The sequence below is a fragment of the Lepidothrix coronata genome, unplaced genomic scaffold (assembly GCF_001604755.1).
Source record: "Lepidothrix coronata isolate B3197 unplaced genomic scaffold, Lepidothrix_coronata-1.0 Scaffold1, whole genome shotgun sequence".
NCBI classification, from domain to species: domain Eukaryota; kingdom Metazoa; phylum Chordata; class Aves; order Passeriformes; family Pipridae; genus Lepidothrix; species Lepidothrix coronata.
This window is the reverse complement of record NW_016690181.1, coordinates 219,982-238,000: the sequence shown is the minus strand read 5'-3', so window position 1 is coordinate 238,000 and position 18,019 is coordinate 219,982. Positions and strand designations below refer to the sequence as shown.

At 40.6% G+C, this 18,019-nt stretch overlaps 1 protein-coding gene across 2 annotated transcripts in view; it reads left to right on the top strand.

Moving 5' to 3' along the window:
- DPF3 (double PHD fingers 3) overlaps positions 1 to 18,019 on the top strand; it is a 170,299-nt gene that overhangs the window by 111,904 nt on the left and 40,376 nt on the right. For both annotated transcript variants that reach the window (XM_017809995.1, XM_017810005.1), the window contains 2 exons: positions 4,568 to 4,705; positions 16,306 to 16,434. In XM_017809995.1, coding sequence (XP_017665484.1) covers positions 4,568 to 4,705; positions 16,306 to 16,434 — 267 coding nt within the window. The remainder of the gene's footprint in view (positions 1 to 4,567; positions 4,706 to 16,305; positions 16,435 to 18,019) is intronic.

The window sequence follows — 18,019 nt, the reverse complement described above, 5'->3', positions numbered from 1 at the left end:
TTTAGGTTCTGTCAACAAAAGGCTGAAGTCTTCAGGTAGCTTAAGTGATTTAACATGAACAGATTCCACTGAGTTTCAATTGGTACAGAGCATCCCTCTTTTTTATTTTCCTTAGAAAATCCCAGTTAAATGTTACATTGTTCTTGCATGACTTGCCAAATGCAATTCCTTGAGGCCTAATCTTTAGGATCTATTTTATTGTATTTGTTCAAAAAATGACAGCTCTAGTATATTCCTTGCTAACTTCACCTGTCTTCTTTGTCATCTCCTTGAAATGGTCCTGATCCTGTCAAACATGTCATTGATTATCTGGAAGGTTTTCTGGAATGCAAAAGGCCTACCAGATAAATCCTGATTTAGCTTGATTTTTACTAGTTGTCTGACACTTAATCTGTTGTCTTAATTCTTACAGATACTGTGAATGATTCCAACACTACTAAGTGCTGCTGCTTAGGACAGACCTTTGGTTAAATTTCACAATTCCAAGCTGATTTGAAAGTGCCTTTATTATAGCATTGTATTTTTACATGCTTCTCATAATCTCCATCATGATTTCAACTTCCCTTTAAACTATTAGCAGTTTAAGCCCTAAATCATCTCCTGGTATTATCCTCTCTAGTGAATCCCTAAGTAGTTAAGCAATAAGATCTAGAATAAGATTACTGTTCAGAAGAACCCAACAAATAACTCTCCCACCATAGCTGCTATTCTTGGCTTCCATCGACTTCATTATTGGTAGAAAAGACAAAATTAGAGAGACAAGGACACTTTCTAAATTTTCTTTAAAAAATATTGAATAACACAGATCTTGAGTAGAGCACATGGTAAGAGGGGAACAGAGTTGACTCTGATAGCTGAACATTTTCTTCTTATATAGGATACTTGTTTTCTCCTTTGCTCCTGATAGCAATCCATTTATTGAAATGTGCACAGATGTATTGTTGACCTGTGCATGTTTTGCACTGGGGTTCAACATTACTTTGGTCTTAATTCTGCAGATAGATTCTGGGACTTGTCCTCTGGGGGCACTGAAACAAGGACTGTTTACTACCTACAGAAAATTCTCTATAAAATGGATTACTAAATAGCTGCTCTAATACTAGGGATGTATAGCATAGTACTGACCAGAGAGGGACAAACATAACGCCTTTCCATCAGTAGAGGTCAAAATGTACTGTTAGTGTTTGAGATCTCTAGATTGCCAGAGCGTGGACACAGCTGTAACAGGGGAGAACATATTACCAAACCAGGACAAAACAAGAAATGTTTCTAATATTTTTTTCTTTTTTGGAGTAGAGTGAATGGTAGGATAGGAAGATAACTTTGAGGAATGACTGCTGCCAGCAGTTAACTCAAGATTTAGTATTTGATAAAGCCCAGCTGAGAAAAAAGAACGGGAGGCAAAGGAGAAAACCAAAGAAAGACAATGAGGGGGACAGGATTCAGTGACCAAAAAGAAAAAAAAGGCAGCATGTGCTCCCCAGTTTCCTGTTTCCACTAAAAACATGGATTGTTTCCTTCTGTCTCATACTGGTGACAGATTGTGCAAAATGTATGTGGAGAGCTGGCTGGAACATAGCTCACAGGCTGCCAAAGACCAAATGTGTAACAATTTCAAAATGACAGCAACATAGCCATTAGATATTTGATGAGAAAGTCTTTTAAGTCATAGTCATAGGTTTCAAATCCCCTTTTTAACAGGGGAAGTATATTTTATATTAATTTTACTTACTGGGAAACGTAAACAGAGTGGGAATTTGCTTATCCAAAGAATTGCAGGCTGTTACAGGCCAGAACTTAGAAGAGAACTGTCTTTTATGAAACACTCAATGCTTGTGGTTATACTGTCTGCAAATTATGTTTTTTGTCTATAACACAGTTGTGTAATATCTTCATTTCAGTCTTCAAGTTGGAAGGAAAGTAACGTTCATCATAGGAGAGTGTCTGGTGGCCTAATAAAATCTCTCCCTCTTCCCCATTTGTGGCATTTGATCCACACTGCTGTATTATTGCTTACTTACCCATCTTGTTCCTAAGATGGCATTCACATCAGGTCATATATTTTCAAGTAGAGTTGAATGAAATTAAGTTTGGCAGGGCTTTTAGAAATATCTTTGGTTTGAAACTCTCTCTAATAGGTGAATGGGACTGGGTGTTAGAGTTATCTGATTTTGCACTTACATTAGCATTAACGGAGGATCAAGCTATATAAGAGCAAGATAGAGTTGGATAGTATGTATCATGCAGATATTTAATTGCAAGTGCCTCTTCCGTTGTCAGTATAGCACTGATCACCTGATAGTGTTCTGGAAATAATTTGACAGAAGTGTTTGAACAGTATTGGTAATTCATAGCAATAGAATAATTTTTTAACTTTCTTCTTCAAACACACAAAAGTAAGGGGAATAAAGTAGGATATTAATATGATCCTCAATCTGCTAAAAATGTAAATATCTCTCTCCATTTTAAGAAATGCTGCAACATTTATGTAATTAGAGGAGGTTACTGGTCTGAAATAATTTAAACAGTTAGCATTTTGTAGCTCTCTCCCGTTTGATGACTACTGTAGTGTTAAGCTTTTTCCACTATTCAAAAAATGGAGACAAAATCATACAGAACTGTGGCTATCTTGTTTTGACTCTGGGTCAGCATCTGTTCCACTGCTTGTAGGACCACAGAGAAGGAGGAGTAGTTTCACTCTCCAGAATGCATTAGAAGAAAACATGGATGGTGGTAGGAGAAGGGAGACTGAACTAATGTTTTCGGGAGAGCATGCATCTAACAGCAGTCTAGTTGTTCAAAATGCTGGGTAGTAGAGTTAGGTTTACATATGAAACAAGGGCAGATCCTTCAAAGAATGGATGTGCATATGTATATGGGTATTTTAATTCTCCTCAACATTCCCTCCTCCCTTCTGCAGGAGTTCTCATTTCTAAAATCAAAGGCATTCAAAGACAAAAAATCTGTGGCTAAGGACATATTACATTTGAAAAAAACTTTTGTCCTGTTATGACCACTGTGTGATCATCACCTTGCAGAATGAAGAAAACTGGGATAAAAGTATCTAATATTCCAGATATTCATACATATCATGAGGTTGTTTTACATGTTTCTAATAAGGCAAACTGTTTTCCCTGAGGAATTTTGCAAATCAGCTAGAAGATACTGAGAATGAAATATGTTATTGTACTAAGCTTTGATTTACAATTTTCTATAATCTGTTCCAGAATGTGGAGCATCAGTTGGCTTTTTGTCAGTAGTAGCAGAAAGGTATAAAAATCAAATTTTAACTTATATGTGAGTGAATAATTGAGGTGGGTATTTTTTTTTTTAATTTATTTGTGGAGCCTTTTGACGTTCCTTCCCAGACCTTCCCAGACCCAGGTTTCAATACTGGGGCTGAATGAAGTTTTTAGGAATGGATGGTGCCTTCCCACTTGGAGATTCTTTTCAAAGGGCCTAAAACCAAAATGGTTCTGTTCTCTCTTCTGACACTACTTCCTTTGACCTTCTAAGCAAATTATGCAGGACGGACTACTGGACAGGACATTCACCCCTGTGCGAAATCCTTGAGGTTAATGAAGGTAGTAACATGACTGAAAATGTGACTAGGAGTAAAAACTTGCAGAAAGGGCACTAAGCTTCATTTTCCAATCATTTAAAATGGCAATAATTGTATTTGGTAGACAAAACAGCTGTATAAAAGAAAATGGACATTCGGAGAATGCTTTGGAGATGAAAAGTGATAACTCTTAGAGAAAATAACATGAATTAAATACTTCATAGAAACTCAGTTTGTATGTAATGAATCTTAAGATGTAGCTTGCCCTTGAGGGGAATTCCCTGTGAAAATGTAGACCTTTCATCACCCTGAGTTGTTTGATCCTGTTCTTAATATCTGTTGACTTAGTCCTACAATAAACAAAAGTTCAGAAGTAGGATTCTCTGTCACATATTGTATTATTTATTGAGATGCTGAATATGAAGTTTACCTGGGCAAAGAAGTATCACTACCACATGTTCCTTTAGCAAGAAACTGTGAATGATTTCCATCTCCTTATCTTGACTAGGAATCTGAATAAAGCTATTTATTAACCTTTTAGAGAAAGTTTTTAAAAAACTCCGTTTCCTTTTTTTTCAGAGATCAGTAATGAAGAAAATAATGTCCTTTCTTCTCAGTCTTGTTCCCATTGCTGTGCATTGTGCAGCACCAACATTGGAACTGGCATTTCATTAAATTTTATGTGCAGTCTTGTTAGTAATCTTAGCAGAGAGGATTAGGGCTGTATGAGCTGCAGGGATTGAATGTGCATTTGCCTAGGCCTGTAGGAATGAACTGCTGGCAACAAGGTGGGAAGAAAGCTTGTTCAGGGACCTATGGCTGCAGAGCTGCCCTCTGTCATCTTCCACCAGTGCTGGTGGGAAGAGTTTTGGGCAGGCGCATGGAGTGTGTGGTGCTGTTCTCAGAGGAAAAGGGAGCATTATTTGAGAGGATGCTGCTATGGTTGTGGATCATACTGATGTTTCCATTTTGTCTTCCCCTCCCTCATATCTCCTTTCCTCCCAGTCTGTGGCAAGCGCTACAAGAACAGGCCTGGGCTGAGCTACCACTATGCTCACACCCACCTCGCCAGCGAAGAGGGTGATGAAGCCCGTGAGCAGGAGACCCGCTCTTCCCCTGTCCACAGAAATGAAAACCACAAACGTGAGTAGGACTTTTCCCCTTACCTTTGAGATCCTTTTCAGGTATGTTGCCTCGACCCTGTCTTTGCCTTGCAGAGGCTGGCATTATTGCCTGGCTCAGTTGTGAGTGATTGGGACCTGGATGCTTGGAGCTAATCAGCCACAGCTCACATGGGTGCTGGCTCAGCAGTCAGAAATTCATTTCAAACCCAGCATTATCTCTGCAGCAAGTCACTTTCCCATTACTGCTCCTGTAGGAAGGAAGTGGCAAGGGGCGGGGGGGGGGGTGGGGGGCGGGAAGAAGAGATGCCCAACCTGCCCATCATCAAGCAGCCTCCCAGTGGCTCTTAGCAGGGTTGTCAAGGAAATACACATCCAATAGTTTGAGGGGGTTGACTTTGTTTTGCCTTTGAATAAGAGACATTTGCCAATGTCTCAGATTTTAGGTATGAAACTAACAGCACCTTTGTCCCTTATTCCTTCATCTGCTCCCCAAACAGCTTACCCTCAACTTCACCAGAAGCTGCTTCTTAGTTACAGTTTGGGAAAATCTATGAAACCATATCAGTATTGATCAGCAAGAAGGAGAGCTGGAACATGAGAGGAGAGAAGAGTTAATGCGCCTCAATTCCCCACACTGGTACAAGGCTGAAAGGAATCTTAGTGGACCGAATTTATATATGATGAATCACATATGCTCGATGTGAGCATAAGGTCCATCACCCTATTTGACTGTCCTTCCTGTGCTTCTTAGGCAAGGAACAGGAAGTCAAGGAGACTGTGTTCTATTACTGATTTTTCCAAGTCTCTAATTCCCCGTTTCTCAATTTGCCAGTGTGCAATACTTTGTGATGTTTGCTGTCACCTTGGGAGTTGTGTAGGTAGCTTTGTTCACTTTCAAAAGCATGTGATCTGTATCATTTTAGTTCAAAGTAGTAAAGCAATGAAATGCTTATAGGGAAAAATATTCGGGGAAACAGTTTCTAATACATTAAGAAGAACTACAAGAAATATGGAAGTAGGAAAACATCTTCTTTCTAAGCAGGATAATTGATAATTGTCCCCAGGGAGGTGTGGGAGGGGGTTTCCTTTCTCCAAAGCATCTGCTACTAGCCACTGTTTGAGCTTGAAGGACTATTTACTATGATGCCACTTGGCAATCCCTATGTTTCTGTCACTTTTATGCTCTACCTTTTAGTTATTCACATGTTTTGTAGATTCATAGCAAAAGTAATTTTGACTCCTCCAGCTGTTGATAAACTTGAACTGTCAATGCACTAAGAGTGACTGCTTAGGCAGGCTGGGGAATGTCAGTGTTCAGCCAGTAGCATTTGTTTACTTAGCATTTACATCAGCTCTGGGGTTTTTTGATTGTTTGTTTGTTTTTTCCTGTGCCTGCAATAGTCAGTAATATTTGCATATCTGAGAGGCATATTGCAAATCTGTATTGAATTAATATTGATAATGGCCTTGCATGGATGCCCAAACAAAGAACGGTAATGACCCCTGCCCCTCAGCTTGTCATAGATGCCAAGGACAATCTTAGTCCTTGTGTCTCTGGTGCTTAGGAAATTATAGAAGTTAGCAAGAAGAGCTAGAAAAGCTATGGTAAGGTTAGGAGCAGTTGGCTTTGGCCCATGGAAAAAAAGAGGCGTCTACACTGTGGGAAAGGGTAGAGCAAGAGCTGCTCAGGTTTGTGTTCCCCCAGAGCTCTTGTGTGGTACATGTGGCAGAGGGAAGCTGCTGATGCACAGATCCACAAACAGGAAGAAGTTTAGAGCCATTGGGGTAAACTACTCTGAAGCCCAGATTCCTGAGTGGAAAGAGTCTGCTTAACAACGAGCTGGGAGCCAGTGAGGTACGGGCAACAGCCATGCAAACGTGCAGATCAGCCCTGGGGAAATTCTCAGATGCTGGAAGGTAACACTCCCACATGGCTTAGCTGTCACAGGGGCTGTTCCTTTTTGCCTGTTTGTTTACAGCCTTAAGCTCAGATCTTGCATCTTTGCTCTTTCACTGAGCGATATTTAATTTATGTTTCTGTTTATCTTCCATGTGAATGCTAATTGTCCACATCGCTAATTTGCGTCATTTACGGTCCCTTCATACAGGGGGATGGTGGGGAGCCAGGGCATCAGATCTTTCCTCTCCCCTAAGAACTGCTAGGCATGTGTTATGAATTAGATTTGACAGGTCTGCAGCATTGTAGGTTTTGAGCTTCAAGAGTCCTCTCTGCATGGGCTTGGGGCTTGAGGGGGGGCCAAGAGGGAGGGAGGGAAGGTGGGGGGATGTTAATCCAAACAGCTAATCCACAACCCATTGTACAGGAGGACCAGAGATATGGTATAGAGTAGGACCTGGTTATTTGCTTAGCAGTGTGTCAGAGATATGAACAGCCTGATTTAGAAAAGGCAAGGGAAATTCAAACCAGCCATTTGAAATTTACCATACAGTAGGAGGTGAGCACTGGGTCAGTAAAGTTCAGGCGGGCAGCTGCAGCATAAACTTCCTTCCTTTGTACCAGCGACTCCTCTTCAGCTTCCACCCCTTGCAGATCCTGTGGTAACAGCAGCTGTCGTGATGCAGGAGGGAGCAGAGCTTCTGCACGATTCAGCTATTGATGCCCTTCATGGTACCAGCTCAAGAGCTGAAAGCCTCTTGTCTTTCTGGACACTCAGTCCTCTTTCTCATCTTCTCATGCACAGACCAATTTGAGTAGGTCAGAAAATTATCTAGAGATTGGAAAAGAGATGTAGATATGAGGAACCTACTTAAAATCACTGAATAGGTGTGTATCTAAGAACACCCAAGTCACCTCCTTGGCACGTCTCACTGTCCTTAACTGTTGTAGAAGGTTTGTTTATTTACCTCTCTTTACATCTCTCTCTCTTTCTGTCCTTCTTCCTCACCACTAGGTTACCCACTGCTACCTGAAGACAGTTCAGCCCTTTTCTGTGGCCTTTGTCTTTCCTAAAACACCTTAGTCTGAGCCTTGTTTGAGCTTTAATTGCTTTGTTTATATGCTTTATCTAGCCCTTTGACACAGATAAATAGCCCTTCCTTAGTGTCTAGTCGTGCCTCTGCCTACACAAGCATTTATTTTTGACCTACTCTCTGATGTTTTTACCTGAGTATGGAACTGTAAAAAGGGAATTATATAAAACTCTTATAAAAGTCAACTTCCTCCTTCCTCAACTCCACTGATAAAAATAAATGATCCCATACCATTCTCAGACTTTTTCTCTGCTGACTTTTCCTCTACATGTTGGCACTGAGAGCATGAGATTTGTGAGCTCAGGGTGCATCCAAGCCTGCCATAAAACATCTGCTCTTTTATTCCATCTCGCTCCATGGGTACAGGCCAGCTCTGGGGGCAGCTGGTGCTCACAATTTTTGAGACAATTCTGATAAAGGAATTACATTAGACTTCTATCTATTCAAATGTGTCCGTGAATGAGCATATATACTAGTATATATGCTCTTCCTTAATTCCTGGGAGAAGAGGATAGTGTGTCTACATGGAGAAAAACTTCCTTTCCTTTAAAGGGGAAGAGTTTTCAGTGGCATTTTGCTATGTGAAACGTTGGTTGCAGGCAGCTGTGCAGTAAACAACAACTGAACGGGATCTTATGCCCACAAGCATAAGACAGTCCTAAATAAAGTACATTGTTCAGGCTGTTGCTGGCCTTGCTGCTGAGTGCAGTTTGGTCCATCCTGCAATACATGTAGTTAATGAAAATGCAGTCCTGTGCCCTTCTGCCCCTCTGTTAGCTTGAGCATCTGACCTGCAAAAACATCTGTGTACATTATTTTGTGGCATCAGCCTGTTGTGCCCAGTTCCATCACAGATTTTATTATGTGGATAAATCTCTGCTGGAGGGACCAGCCAAAGTTGTTTGTGTACTCTAAGCATAATTGGATACCCAGTCCCCAGAGATAAAAAATTAATGTGCTAACCTCAGTGTGCCTCCAAGCTGTCCTCCAGCTCCCCCACACAGTCATCTTTGAAACATTTTTATTTCCATCCAGGCAGGGGGCTGGCCATGAATAAATGACGAGAGTCAGCCCCTCAGTTGGAGGTGAGCTGTTTGTTCCTCTCCACAAGCAGCATCAATTTGAAAAGCTACATCAGGCCTACTTTTTCCCTGCCTCAGTGCTGATCTTTGCTGGGGCCATGGTAGGAGCTACTTCTGAATGCAAGGATGCATCAATGCCCACCTTGCAACAAGATACCCTGCGGCAGGTGCTTTTCAGTGAAAATATGTACATTACCTTGAGTTGATTTATTAATTTAATCTGAGTTTTTTCTGTTTGAGTTTTTTCTGTTTGAGTTTTTTCTCTTTTCAGAGCTTGTTTTCATAAGGAAAAAGACTCAAAATACTAAAAGAAATGTTAGTGACTGGAGAGTTTGGAACTGTGTAAAGATTTCTCTCAAACCGTGTTTGCAGCTGTAAATTACTCAGACTTTTGTGCAAGTATTTTGGGATGCCGAGGAAAAAAATAGATCAGTTGTTTAGCGTTATGAAATAGTGGAAGATCCCAAACTTGTCTCCCATGTACAGGGACCTATAGGACTTTTTGTTGTTTTGTTTGGAGTCTTGGTGTAGGTTTTTTGTTATTTTGATGTTTCTTTTATATAGTGCCTGGACAGGGACTAAAATTAAAATGTTGCTTTTGATACACAACTGTCATTGAAGAGAAGCACTGAGTTCTTCTCAGTAGTTCCTGGTAAATATTTTCAATCTGACTAATTAGTTTTTGAAAACCATGTGTTGCTTCAACAGCACATCAGCTCTTGAGATGGAATGGTATAATTTATGTATTTTTTTTTTTTTTCCTTTTTCCACTATCTCCTTGCTTTTTCTGCCTTTTTTTTTTTTCTCCTCCATGTCAAATTTGAACCAACTGGAAAACAAATTCTTTGGCTGAATTTGAAATGAATAGATGCTCTATGCCTTCTCACACTCTTCCAGTGAGTAACTTCCAGATCGAAAGCCTACAAGACAGTGCAGAGACCCAATTCAGGACACTGGCTACTCTCACTTGAATACTGAGTGATGCTGCCGGACCCGGCTGTATAATGGCATTATAATCCCTCCTTGAGGAGGGATATATTCCCTTAGCTGATGAGAATGATGCATTTCCGTGGCCAGAAGCCAAGTCTCAGGAGAGGTACCCCTCAAAGTCGGGAAATCTGTATGTTAACATGTCAGACTCTTTTGTCTGTCTTCCTATTCTGCATCTCCTACTGTTTATCATCATCAGGCACTAGACAGTTGCAATGATTTACCGTGAGCAGTGGGGTTTTGGCTCCTGCTTTATGTATTCCTACAGAAGACTCTATAAGATCAGTGCACAGACATTCCTGTGAAGTGCTGCCTTATGGTAGAGGAACACTAATTCCCCAATTGTACTGAATGCAATCAGTTGATGGTATATTTTCCTAGCTGTGCCTTCCAGCTAGATAGCTTACCTCCCAGTTCTTTCATTAGCTGTTCAACTTAAGGGCCATATCGATTCCTGTAAAACACACGATCAAATGATCTTTTTTTCCTCACGTTCAGAGGCTTCCTATGACTCTTACAGATGTACCTCCTTCTCCTAGCACTTCTTGTAGTGTTCCTTGGCTGTTCTTCTCTGTGAGCAGGGGCTGTAGGAAAGGCAAACCTGTCAGAGTTGCTAAAAACTGTGCAAAGGCAACAGCTTCTTCTGTCTCCACACTACTGGCTAACTCAAAAAAGGAGAAAATCCAGTTACTAGGGAGAACTGGCTATACTCTGGGTAGGTGGTTTGCAGCACCTCTCAGTAGCATAGCCTACTTCTCTGGCTGCCAGCAAAGGGTATGCCCATGCTGTGCAGGGGAGTGCAGCATGTGGAGCTGGAGCTAGTGGAGGCCCATCAGGCTGTCCAGGCTGAACAGCATGACTCTGGGAACAGAACAGCAGCCGTTTCCCAGTATTACACCCAAGTTCAGAGCTTGTTCAGTTGCAAACAGTACCACATCCACAGATGTGCCACAGCAGCCTGCTGCAGGGTCCTGTATCAAATGCCCCAACACTTCCCAGTTTAGGGTCAGCCAACATGCTTATCTTGGTGTTAATGACAGAGTAAACATGCCCAGACTGACTGGCCATTTCCTGTCATTCATTTTAATTTACACTTTTTCCTGGAAAACTGCAATGAGAAAAACATACACTTAATTCACCGGCAAGGAGTCCGCAGAAATGGCTGTGCATATCCCTGCCTGGCTGCATATGTGTAAGAGAGCAAGAGCCTGGAGTGCACTTCAGCTGTACATGGCCCGTTCCTCACCACACCATCAGTTATAGATGCATTCTTCTTTTATTGTCCTTCCCAGGGCAGGGTCTAACCCTAAGCACAGAAGCAGCTCCCAGTCCACCTCTCTGCCCCCACCATTGCTCACTGCACCCCAGCAGTGAGGGGGGCAGAAGGGGATGCACGCCCAACCAGCCACCTCCCTTCTCTTCCATCAAGGAAAGCCACAGTCCAAGTGCTGCTTTTCTTTTGCCTTCTCATAAAGCCATTTTTTAATATGATTATCACTATGTAATTTCTCGCGTGAGCCTGCCTCTCCACTGAGGCATTCTGAGCAGCAAATGGAGGGGCTGCGCTGCTATTCCTTACACTTGGGAGACAAGGCAATAGCAGGTGGCAAGGCCAGCGACAGCCAGCCGAGCCCACTGGTCACCATGGAGACAGACCAGGCCTGCCAGGGAGGAGCGCTGGCAGTGATGGGGGGTGGCAAGGAGAGGCACATGGAGCCATAGGTTGGGATTATATGTCACCAAGGCCTCCAAGGGGCTTGATGACTGCAGGCGCAGGGGCGCAGGCTCTTGGCTAGCATTCTGCTGCTCAGGCAGCCAACATTGGACGTGCCCTTTTACAGGAAGAAAAAGGGAAGAGTTGGAAAGGAAAACTGGCACTATCTCAGACAAAGAGTCTTGTAAATTAAACAAAATAAAAACACCAACAAAAAAAGCAAATCCACCCCTTTTCCTCCATGGTGAAGTGCATTGACTTGATTCAGGCCTACACGCTGTGTCCCGTGGTCTCAATTGTTGTCTAAAGATCCTTTTTGCTAACAGAGTAAATGGCCTGATTTGAAGCCTTTTGAATTGAATTGAAAACCTACAGTGGACTTTATTGGTTTTGGATGAAACTCAGAAGCAGCAGGTAAGAGTTGGACAAAACGTGCTAGAAAAAATCCCTTTGGAAGTGCATACATGTCTGACTGTAGCTAATTCACTGTAGACATTTAAATAAATGATGCACAGCCCCCCACCCTAACAGCAAGGCGTGCACTCCACACGCTCTCTGCTGCCTTCCCAGTAATGTGGATATGATAAAAAATAGGGATAATATGCTGCCAAACCTAGATGCCCTGCTTAAATTATGGTTAAGCATTATGTTCTATTACCTACAGGCTGAAGAAATATATCTGACTGTGATTTGGTTTGATTATTAAACTGAAACCATGAGGAATATAACTTACAGGTTTTTTGATTACTTGGGAGGGATAAAGGGAAGCTAGAACTCTGTGTAAAGCCCCTGCTTTCAAAATCAAGAAGGCACAGAAGTTATTTTATATATTTAAACTCAGTTGATTTGTTTAGTTTTTCAAGTTTTGTCTACAGAACAAAGTTACTGTGTGATATACTACAGACCTTATTTAATTTACAGAACTTACTTTGCAAAAAGACTCCTGTGAATGATGGTACCATATTTTAAGTAGTTCTTTATGCTGCTTAACTTGTTATAGTTTAAAATTAACTTGATTAGGCTAGGAAGAAAAAAAATATTTCAGAATAAATGCATACCAAATTTATTTGGAAATATTGACTTTATTCTCAGTCTGCATCCTGTCTTCCCATTAATCACCTTTCAGGTTCAAAGAAACTATTATTTGAACTGTGCAGATCTTTCCATGTCTCTCCTTAATTCAGTTTTAAAAGTTTTAAAGTGTTTAAAAAAATTGTATACTGTATTTATTTTGGGACAGATGTAGATGAAGACAAGACCTTTGATGAAACAAGTGACACTGAGCTGAAATAGCAAGAGGCACTGATTTAAATACATGCCCTATGAGCACACCTTAGCTCAGGCAGTACGCCTCGAAGTTCCTCACAGCTTTTGATCTGTTGTTGCAGTTTGCAATGTAAAAGAGGAGTTTTGAGTAAGTTAGGACAAGACCATGGTTGGTTTTCGAGCCTTTGCTTTAAAACAGTTTCTGACTCTGGCTGAACATTTTTTTGACAGAATCCCTAGTGGCAGTCATCTGATCAAAATGATTCAGCTCACTGCTAAAGAGTTACTTCTTGCTAGCTGAGCTATTTGTCTGGCTTATGCTAACACCTTCTACTTGGTGATTAACTTGTGCAAAAAGTGGATGCTTAGATAATTATTATGTCCCAGATGAAAAGCAGCAACATCTCTAGAAATTCAATTGCTTTCACTTGTGGATTCATTCCCATAGTTAGTTTTGTAAGTAAATTTATTGATTAAGCAGTGGGATTAGGGTTGGCTTTCTGTGAATCATACCCTTTTCGTGACTACTGCATGTTAAATCCTGCCATCTTTGCTTTGTTTCCTTCATCATTTGTGAGCAAGAGTAAAATAGAACTAGAAACTCCAAGGACATAAAAAAAATAAATCCTTTGAAAGTAGGAACTCTGCTTACTATCATCTGAAAATCTCTTTATTCTCAAACCCTCTGTGATTTAGCCTATGTCTTAGTTCACTGTATGGTACTGATCAACAAAATAAACTTATGTCACATTTGATTCTAGTTTTTACACCTGTTAGAACAAAAAAAAATTGAAGAAAATAGCATTGCTTGGCTTATTTGGCTCCAGAGATACATAATTTAAGATATCATTGATGTAACTTCAGGGATTTCTCATCTGTGTATTACTTTTCATGTCTGGTATCTCTATCACACTCTATCTGTGTAGGCCAGGTCCATATTTGTAAGTGATGAGCAATAAGTAACCACATAGGCACTCACATTAAAATGTAATTAAATTGGAAGAAAAGAATGGAAAAAAGAAAAGCAGAGAGAAGAGAAGAGAAGAGAAGAGAAGAGAAGAGAAGAGAAGAGAAGAGAAGAGAAGAGAAGAGAAGAGAAGAGAAGAGAAGAGATCAAAACCCATGCTTATTCCCTTGCCAACAGCCTCGGAGAATCCCTTCAGCTTCACCATAGTCAGCAAATACCCTTCACCTCTTCCACACACCACAGACAAATTAATGAGTGTTTGTATTTTCACAAAGTCCCCCTTTCCATTTCCAGTTTGATAGTCAGTGGATCTTAGGGTCATAATCCACGCTGAAAAAAATTAAGTCAGTATATGCAGAGTGTTAAGTCAATTATACCATTATGAGCAGTGGCAGAAGTGGAGCTCTTTCCTAAGTCTGCTGGCTGTCACCCCAAATGCTTGTTTTTATTTGTGGCCTCACCACAGAATTGTTGTGTGTTTGTGAGTAAGCCAGTTCACCACTCTACCTCCAAGTCTTTCATCTTTAAAATGCAATGTGACCTCACCACAAGACTTAATTAGAGTCCAGAACACTTTGGTTAGAGTCAGTGGCAAAAGAGGCTTTTGACCTCACCGAAGGTTAATAACAAGATCTTAGTATCTGTAAGGGGCTTTAAGACACTTGGATGAAAGGTGAAGTAATGTAATAAGGAACAATAACCCAAAAAAGTCAGTGAATGCTGAGCTTGCTGAGTTTGCATTGCACATGGCCTGTCTGTAGATGCAGAATAATATAAAGATGTAATTACTTAACTTTTTCGAAATGTGGCTGCAGTGGGAAAAAGAAATGCTAGGGAGATCTGCTTTTTATATACAAAATATGTACAAGCAGCAACTTTATGATCATTTTGTTACAGCTCTTAAAATGAGCTGGTGACTGGGCTTCCACCTGGTTTCTGTTCTTTTTTTGCTTATCTTACATTCACATACTAAATGCCTCTCTGTGAACAGGCAAAATATTAATCCAACACTGCAAGCTTCTCTCTGTTTTTGAGAGAGCTATGGATCTGTTAACTAGGACTATTTCAGAGCAAAATCCATTGTTTAGTAAATACTTTCAGGGACTCAGTGACCATGCAGGAAGATATTGCTGTATTTGCAGCCTTATGAGTTTTAATTTTCTTCTTACTTCCACCTTTCCTGCAATCTTTCAGTTACCGAACTCCAGAAAGTTCAGCTAATCAACAGCTGGAAATAAATTAATAAATAGATGCACCAAATCAGAAAAACAGACTGAACTTGGAGGAAATTTTAATTTTAAGTGTATGTCTTGGACTGTTACCAGAAGCCCTTTAGAATGTCATTGTTCTTTGGGGGAAATTTGAATGTGGACAAAAAGACCATTAATAAAGGCTGTCAAAACATCTGTTAAAAATCTTCAAGTTATAAAATATGCATCAAAAAGATAATTAAATATAGATGATACAGTTTAAAGTTCTTAATTTTTTAGTTTGTAGAAATCTTCATGGGGTAGGCTTAGGCTAGGTATTCTACTGGATTTTTTAAGTTCAAAGAGAAGAAACAAAGGCAAAGACCAATCATTCCCTCCACTCCCTTGTCCCTTCCCCAGTTCCTAGTGACTGTACAGGAACAAGAAGTTTTCCCTCTCTGGAGAGCAGAGGAGAAAAATGGCAGTTGTGAGCAAGAAAAAAAGCACATTTCTGTTCTGGTCAACTCAGAGGAATGCAAAAGACCTCTGCCCTTCTCTCTTTCCTAGGGGATCTGTCCCCTCCTCTACTTAAGACCAATGTGTGTTTGCTCCTTTCCAACTATTCCTAGCTGAAAAATAAGAATATATAACCTCCCTCCTTTTTTCTTGACTGAAAGAGTTTTTAGCTCTGTTGGCTGGGACGTCTGCCCCAGGCTGACTCTGCACCTGTGCTGGGTGCTGGGGTGGTGCTGGGGTATTGCTGGATCTGCTGCCCTCCCTGCTAATCCCAGGGGGCATGACTGCTGCAGGTGGCTTAAGCCTTTGGCAAAACACCCCAAATGGCTTTGCCTGTGAATATTCATGAGCATTTCGACCAACTTTTTGACTAAGGACACCTTGCCACGTAGAGATGTAGTTCCCTAAAAACCTGCTTGAAATAAAACCAGTAAGGGTTCCTGTCCCCGCAATCTCCCTGCTGTTGGTTTTTGAGTTTTGGAGATTGTCTTTTTCCGTTCTGAATTTGTATTTTGTGGGTTTACAATGATGAGTGCTGCCCGAAAACCAGGCTTGACTTACTGACAGCATAGGTCTGATTCTGCATTAGAGGTTGTCTCTATGCCTGTACGTGTTACAGGGTCCCTGAACTGTAAAGACATATCTGGAAGCACATCCTTGTGAGAGAGCAGCTTGGCTGGGATTATAAAGGAAGTGGTGAAGGGCATTTCAGGCAAAAAGAGATACAATAGCAGGTGTACTTAAAATGGAGGTGGTTTATGCAGTTCATTTTTTGTTCTGATTGACAATGTTTTGGGAAGACAATGGCCTGCAAACTCACTGAGCTAACATCATATCAAGTAGAAGGGGGAAATGTCCAAATGAGTGCTCTTTGAGTAAATCTGATTTCTAACCCGACTGCAGCCCAGAAAGGACCAGATGGGGTCATCATTCCCAATAACTACTGTGACTTCTGCCTCGGAGGCTCCAATATGAACAAAAAAAGTGGTCGGCCTGAGGAACTTGTATCATGCTCAGACTGTGGGCGCTCTGGTAAGTGACTCCTTCTTGTATCTTTATTGTACAAAGGCATTTGTATGATTTGTTTTTTGCACCTTCTGAAGATTTTGAAGAAAGGCAGCACATTTGGAAAGGGATAGAAAATGAAATCTTACCTCTTCTCTGTGTTTGTGGGAAAGGATGACTGGGAAATTTTCTGTCATAAAACCTATTGTTGGATTCACATTTTTAAGCTAATGGGGTCTTATGAAATAATAAAGTTTCAATGTATTTATTGGCTTTTGGGAACATTGGTACATGTATTAGTTGTTCTTCACACGGAAGGAGAAAATCCTATGACAATGTTAAAGAATGGTTTCTGTCTTCAAATGCTACAATTACAACTATGAATTACTTACAAGGTTTATGAAAGTTGCATGACAAGCATTTCCATTGATTACACATTTCATGCATTTCTTCATCCAAAAAAGAAAGAGGGAGGAAATTATAGGGTAGGGGTGGGGGTAGCTGTCAAGAATTATCCTCTTACAAGATGACTATCATTAGTTTTGTTTAAAGAGGTTTTTATTTCTCCCTTTTCTTCCCTTCTCTCTTTTTAAATGTAGGCAATTGTGTCTTTCCCATTCTGAGTTGTCTTTATTTCTGGGTTGTTGTTTTCTTCCTTCTTTTCTTTCTTTTTTTTCTCTTTGTCTTTTCTGGGAAATTTTATACCAGTTGAACAGTTATTTATAGCTCATGTAGGAGGTGGTGGCAATGGTAGAGGGAATACAAGACTTTTAACAACTGCATATTCCAGCTTTGGTCCAAGTTTTCAGTTGTGGTATTTTTGTACAGTGGTGATACTAGTACAATCATATGGAAATCTGAAAACCAAAGAGGCCTTGAAATTCAGTATGGCTGCTGCTCCTTCTGTACTGTAGTCATTAAAAGATGTCTGTTGCTTTGTGGCTGAAATGCGATGTGCAATGTTTTCATGCCAAGGAAATGGCCTTTTTATGCTCCTGCTGAAATTCATAGAAAGTCTATTACTACATTCAATGGGAGAAGGACTAGACTCTCAATGACAAATTGCCTTCTGCAGTTGTTGTGACCTCTGAGGATATTCTGAAATGATACTGACTGGTCACCAGAGGATCAATGGCAACCCCTTTGGTTTTCTTCAGGGGCATCCTTACAAATGCTGTGCTGTCAGGGACACGGACCTTTTAGTGTGTATGTGATTGCTTCGTAATAATAGAAAGGGGAAGTTCGCGAGGGCTGTGGTGCCATCTTGGAAGATCATTGCTCTTCTCCTTGATTGTTATATTACAATATAACTAATTTCAGCATTGTCCTGATATGGCACAGTGAGATAGATCTATATTTTATTGCTATTTAAACATTGCTATAGTGATTATATCAGAATGTAACACAAATACATTAATTGCCTTGATTTCTTAGTGTGATAGAACAAGTAGATCAGCACATAACCTAAATTGTGCAAAGTCAGTTCCCTTAAACATTATCCTTGTACAAATTCTGACCCACTTGAGTCATTCATAGGGGTCTGCAATGCTGTGACTGATGTGTGATGAAAGTGATTAAGGTACAACCACACACTAATCTCTAAACTAAAACA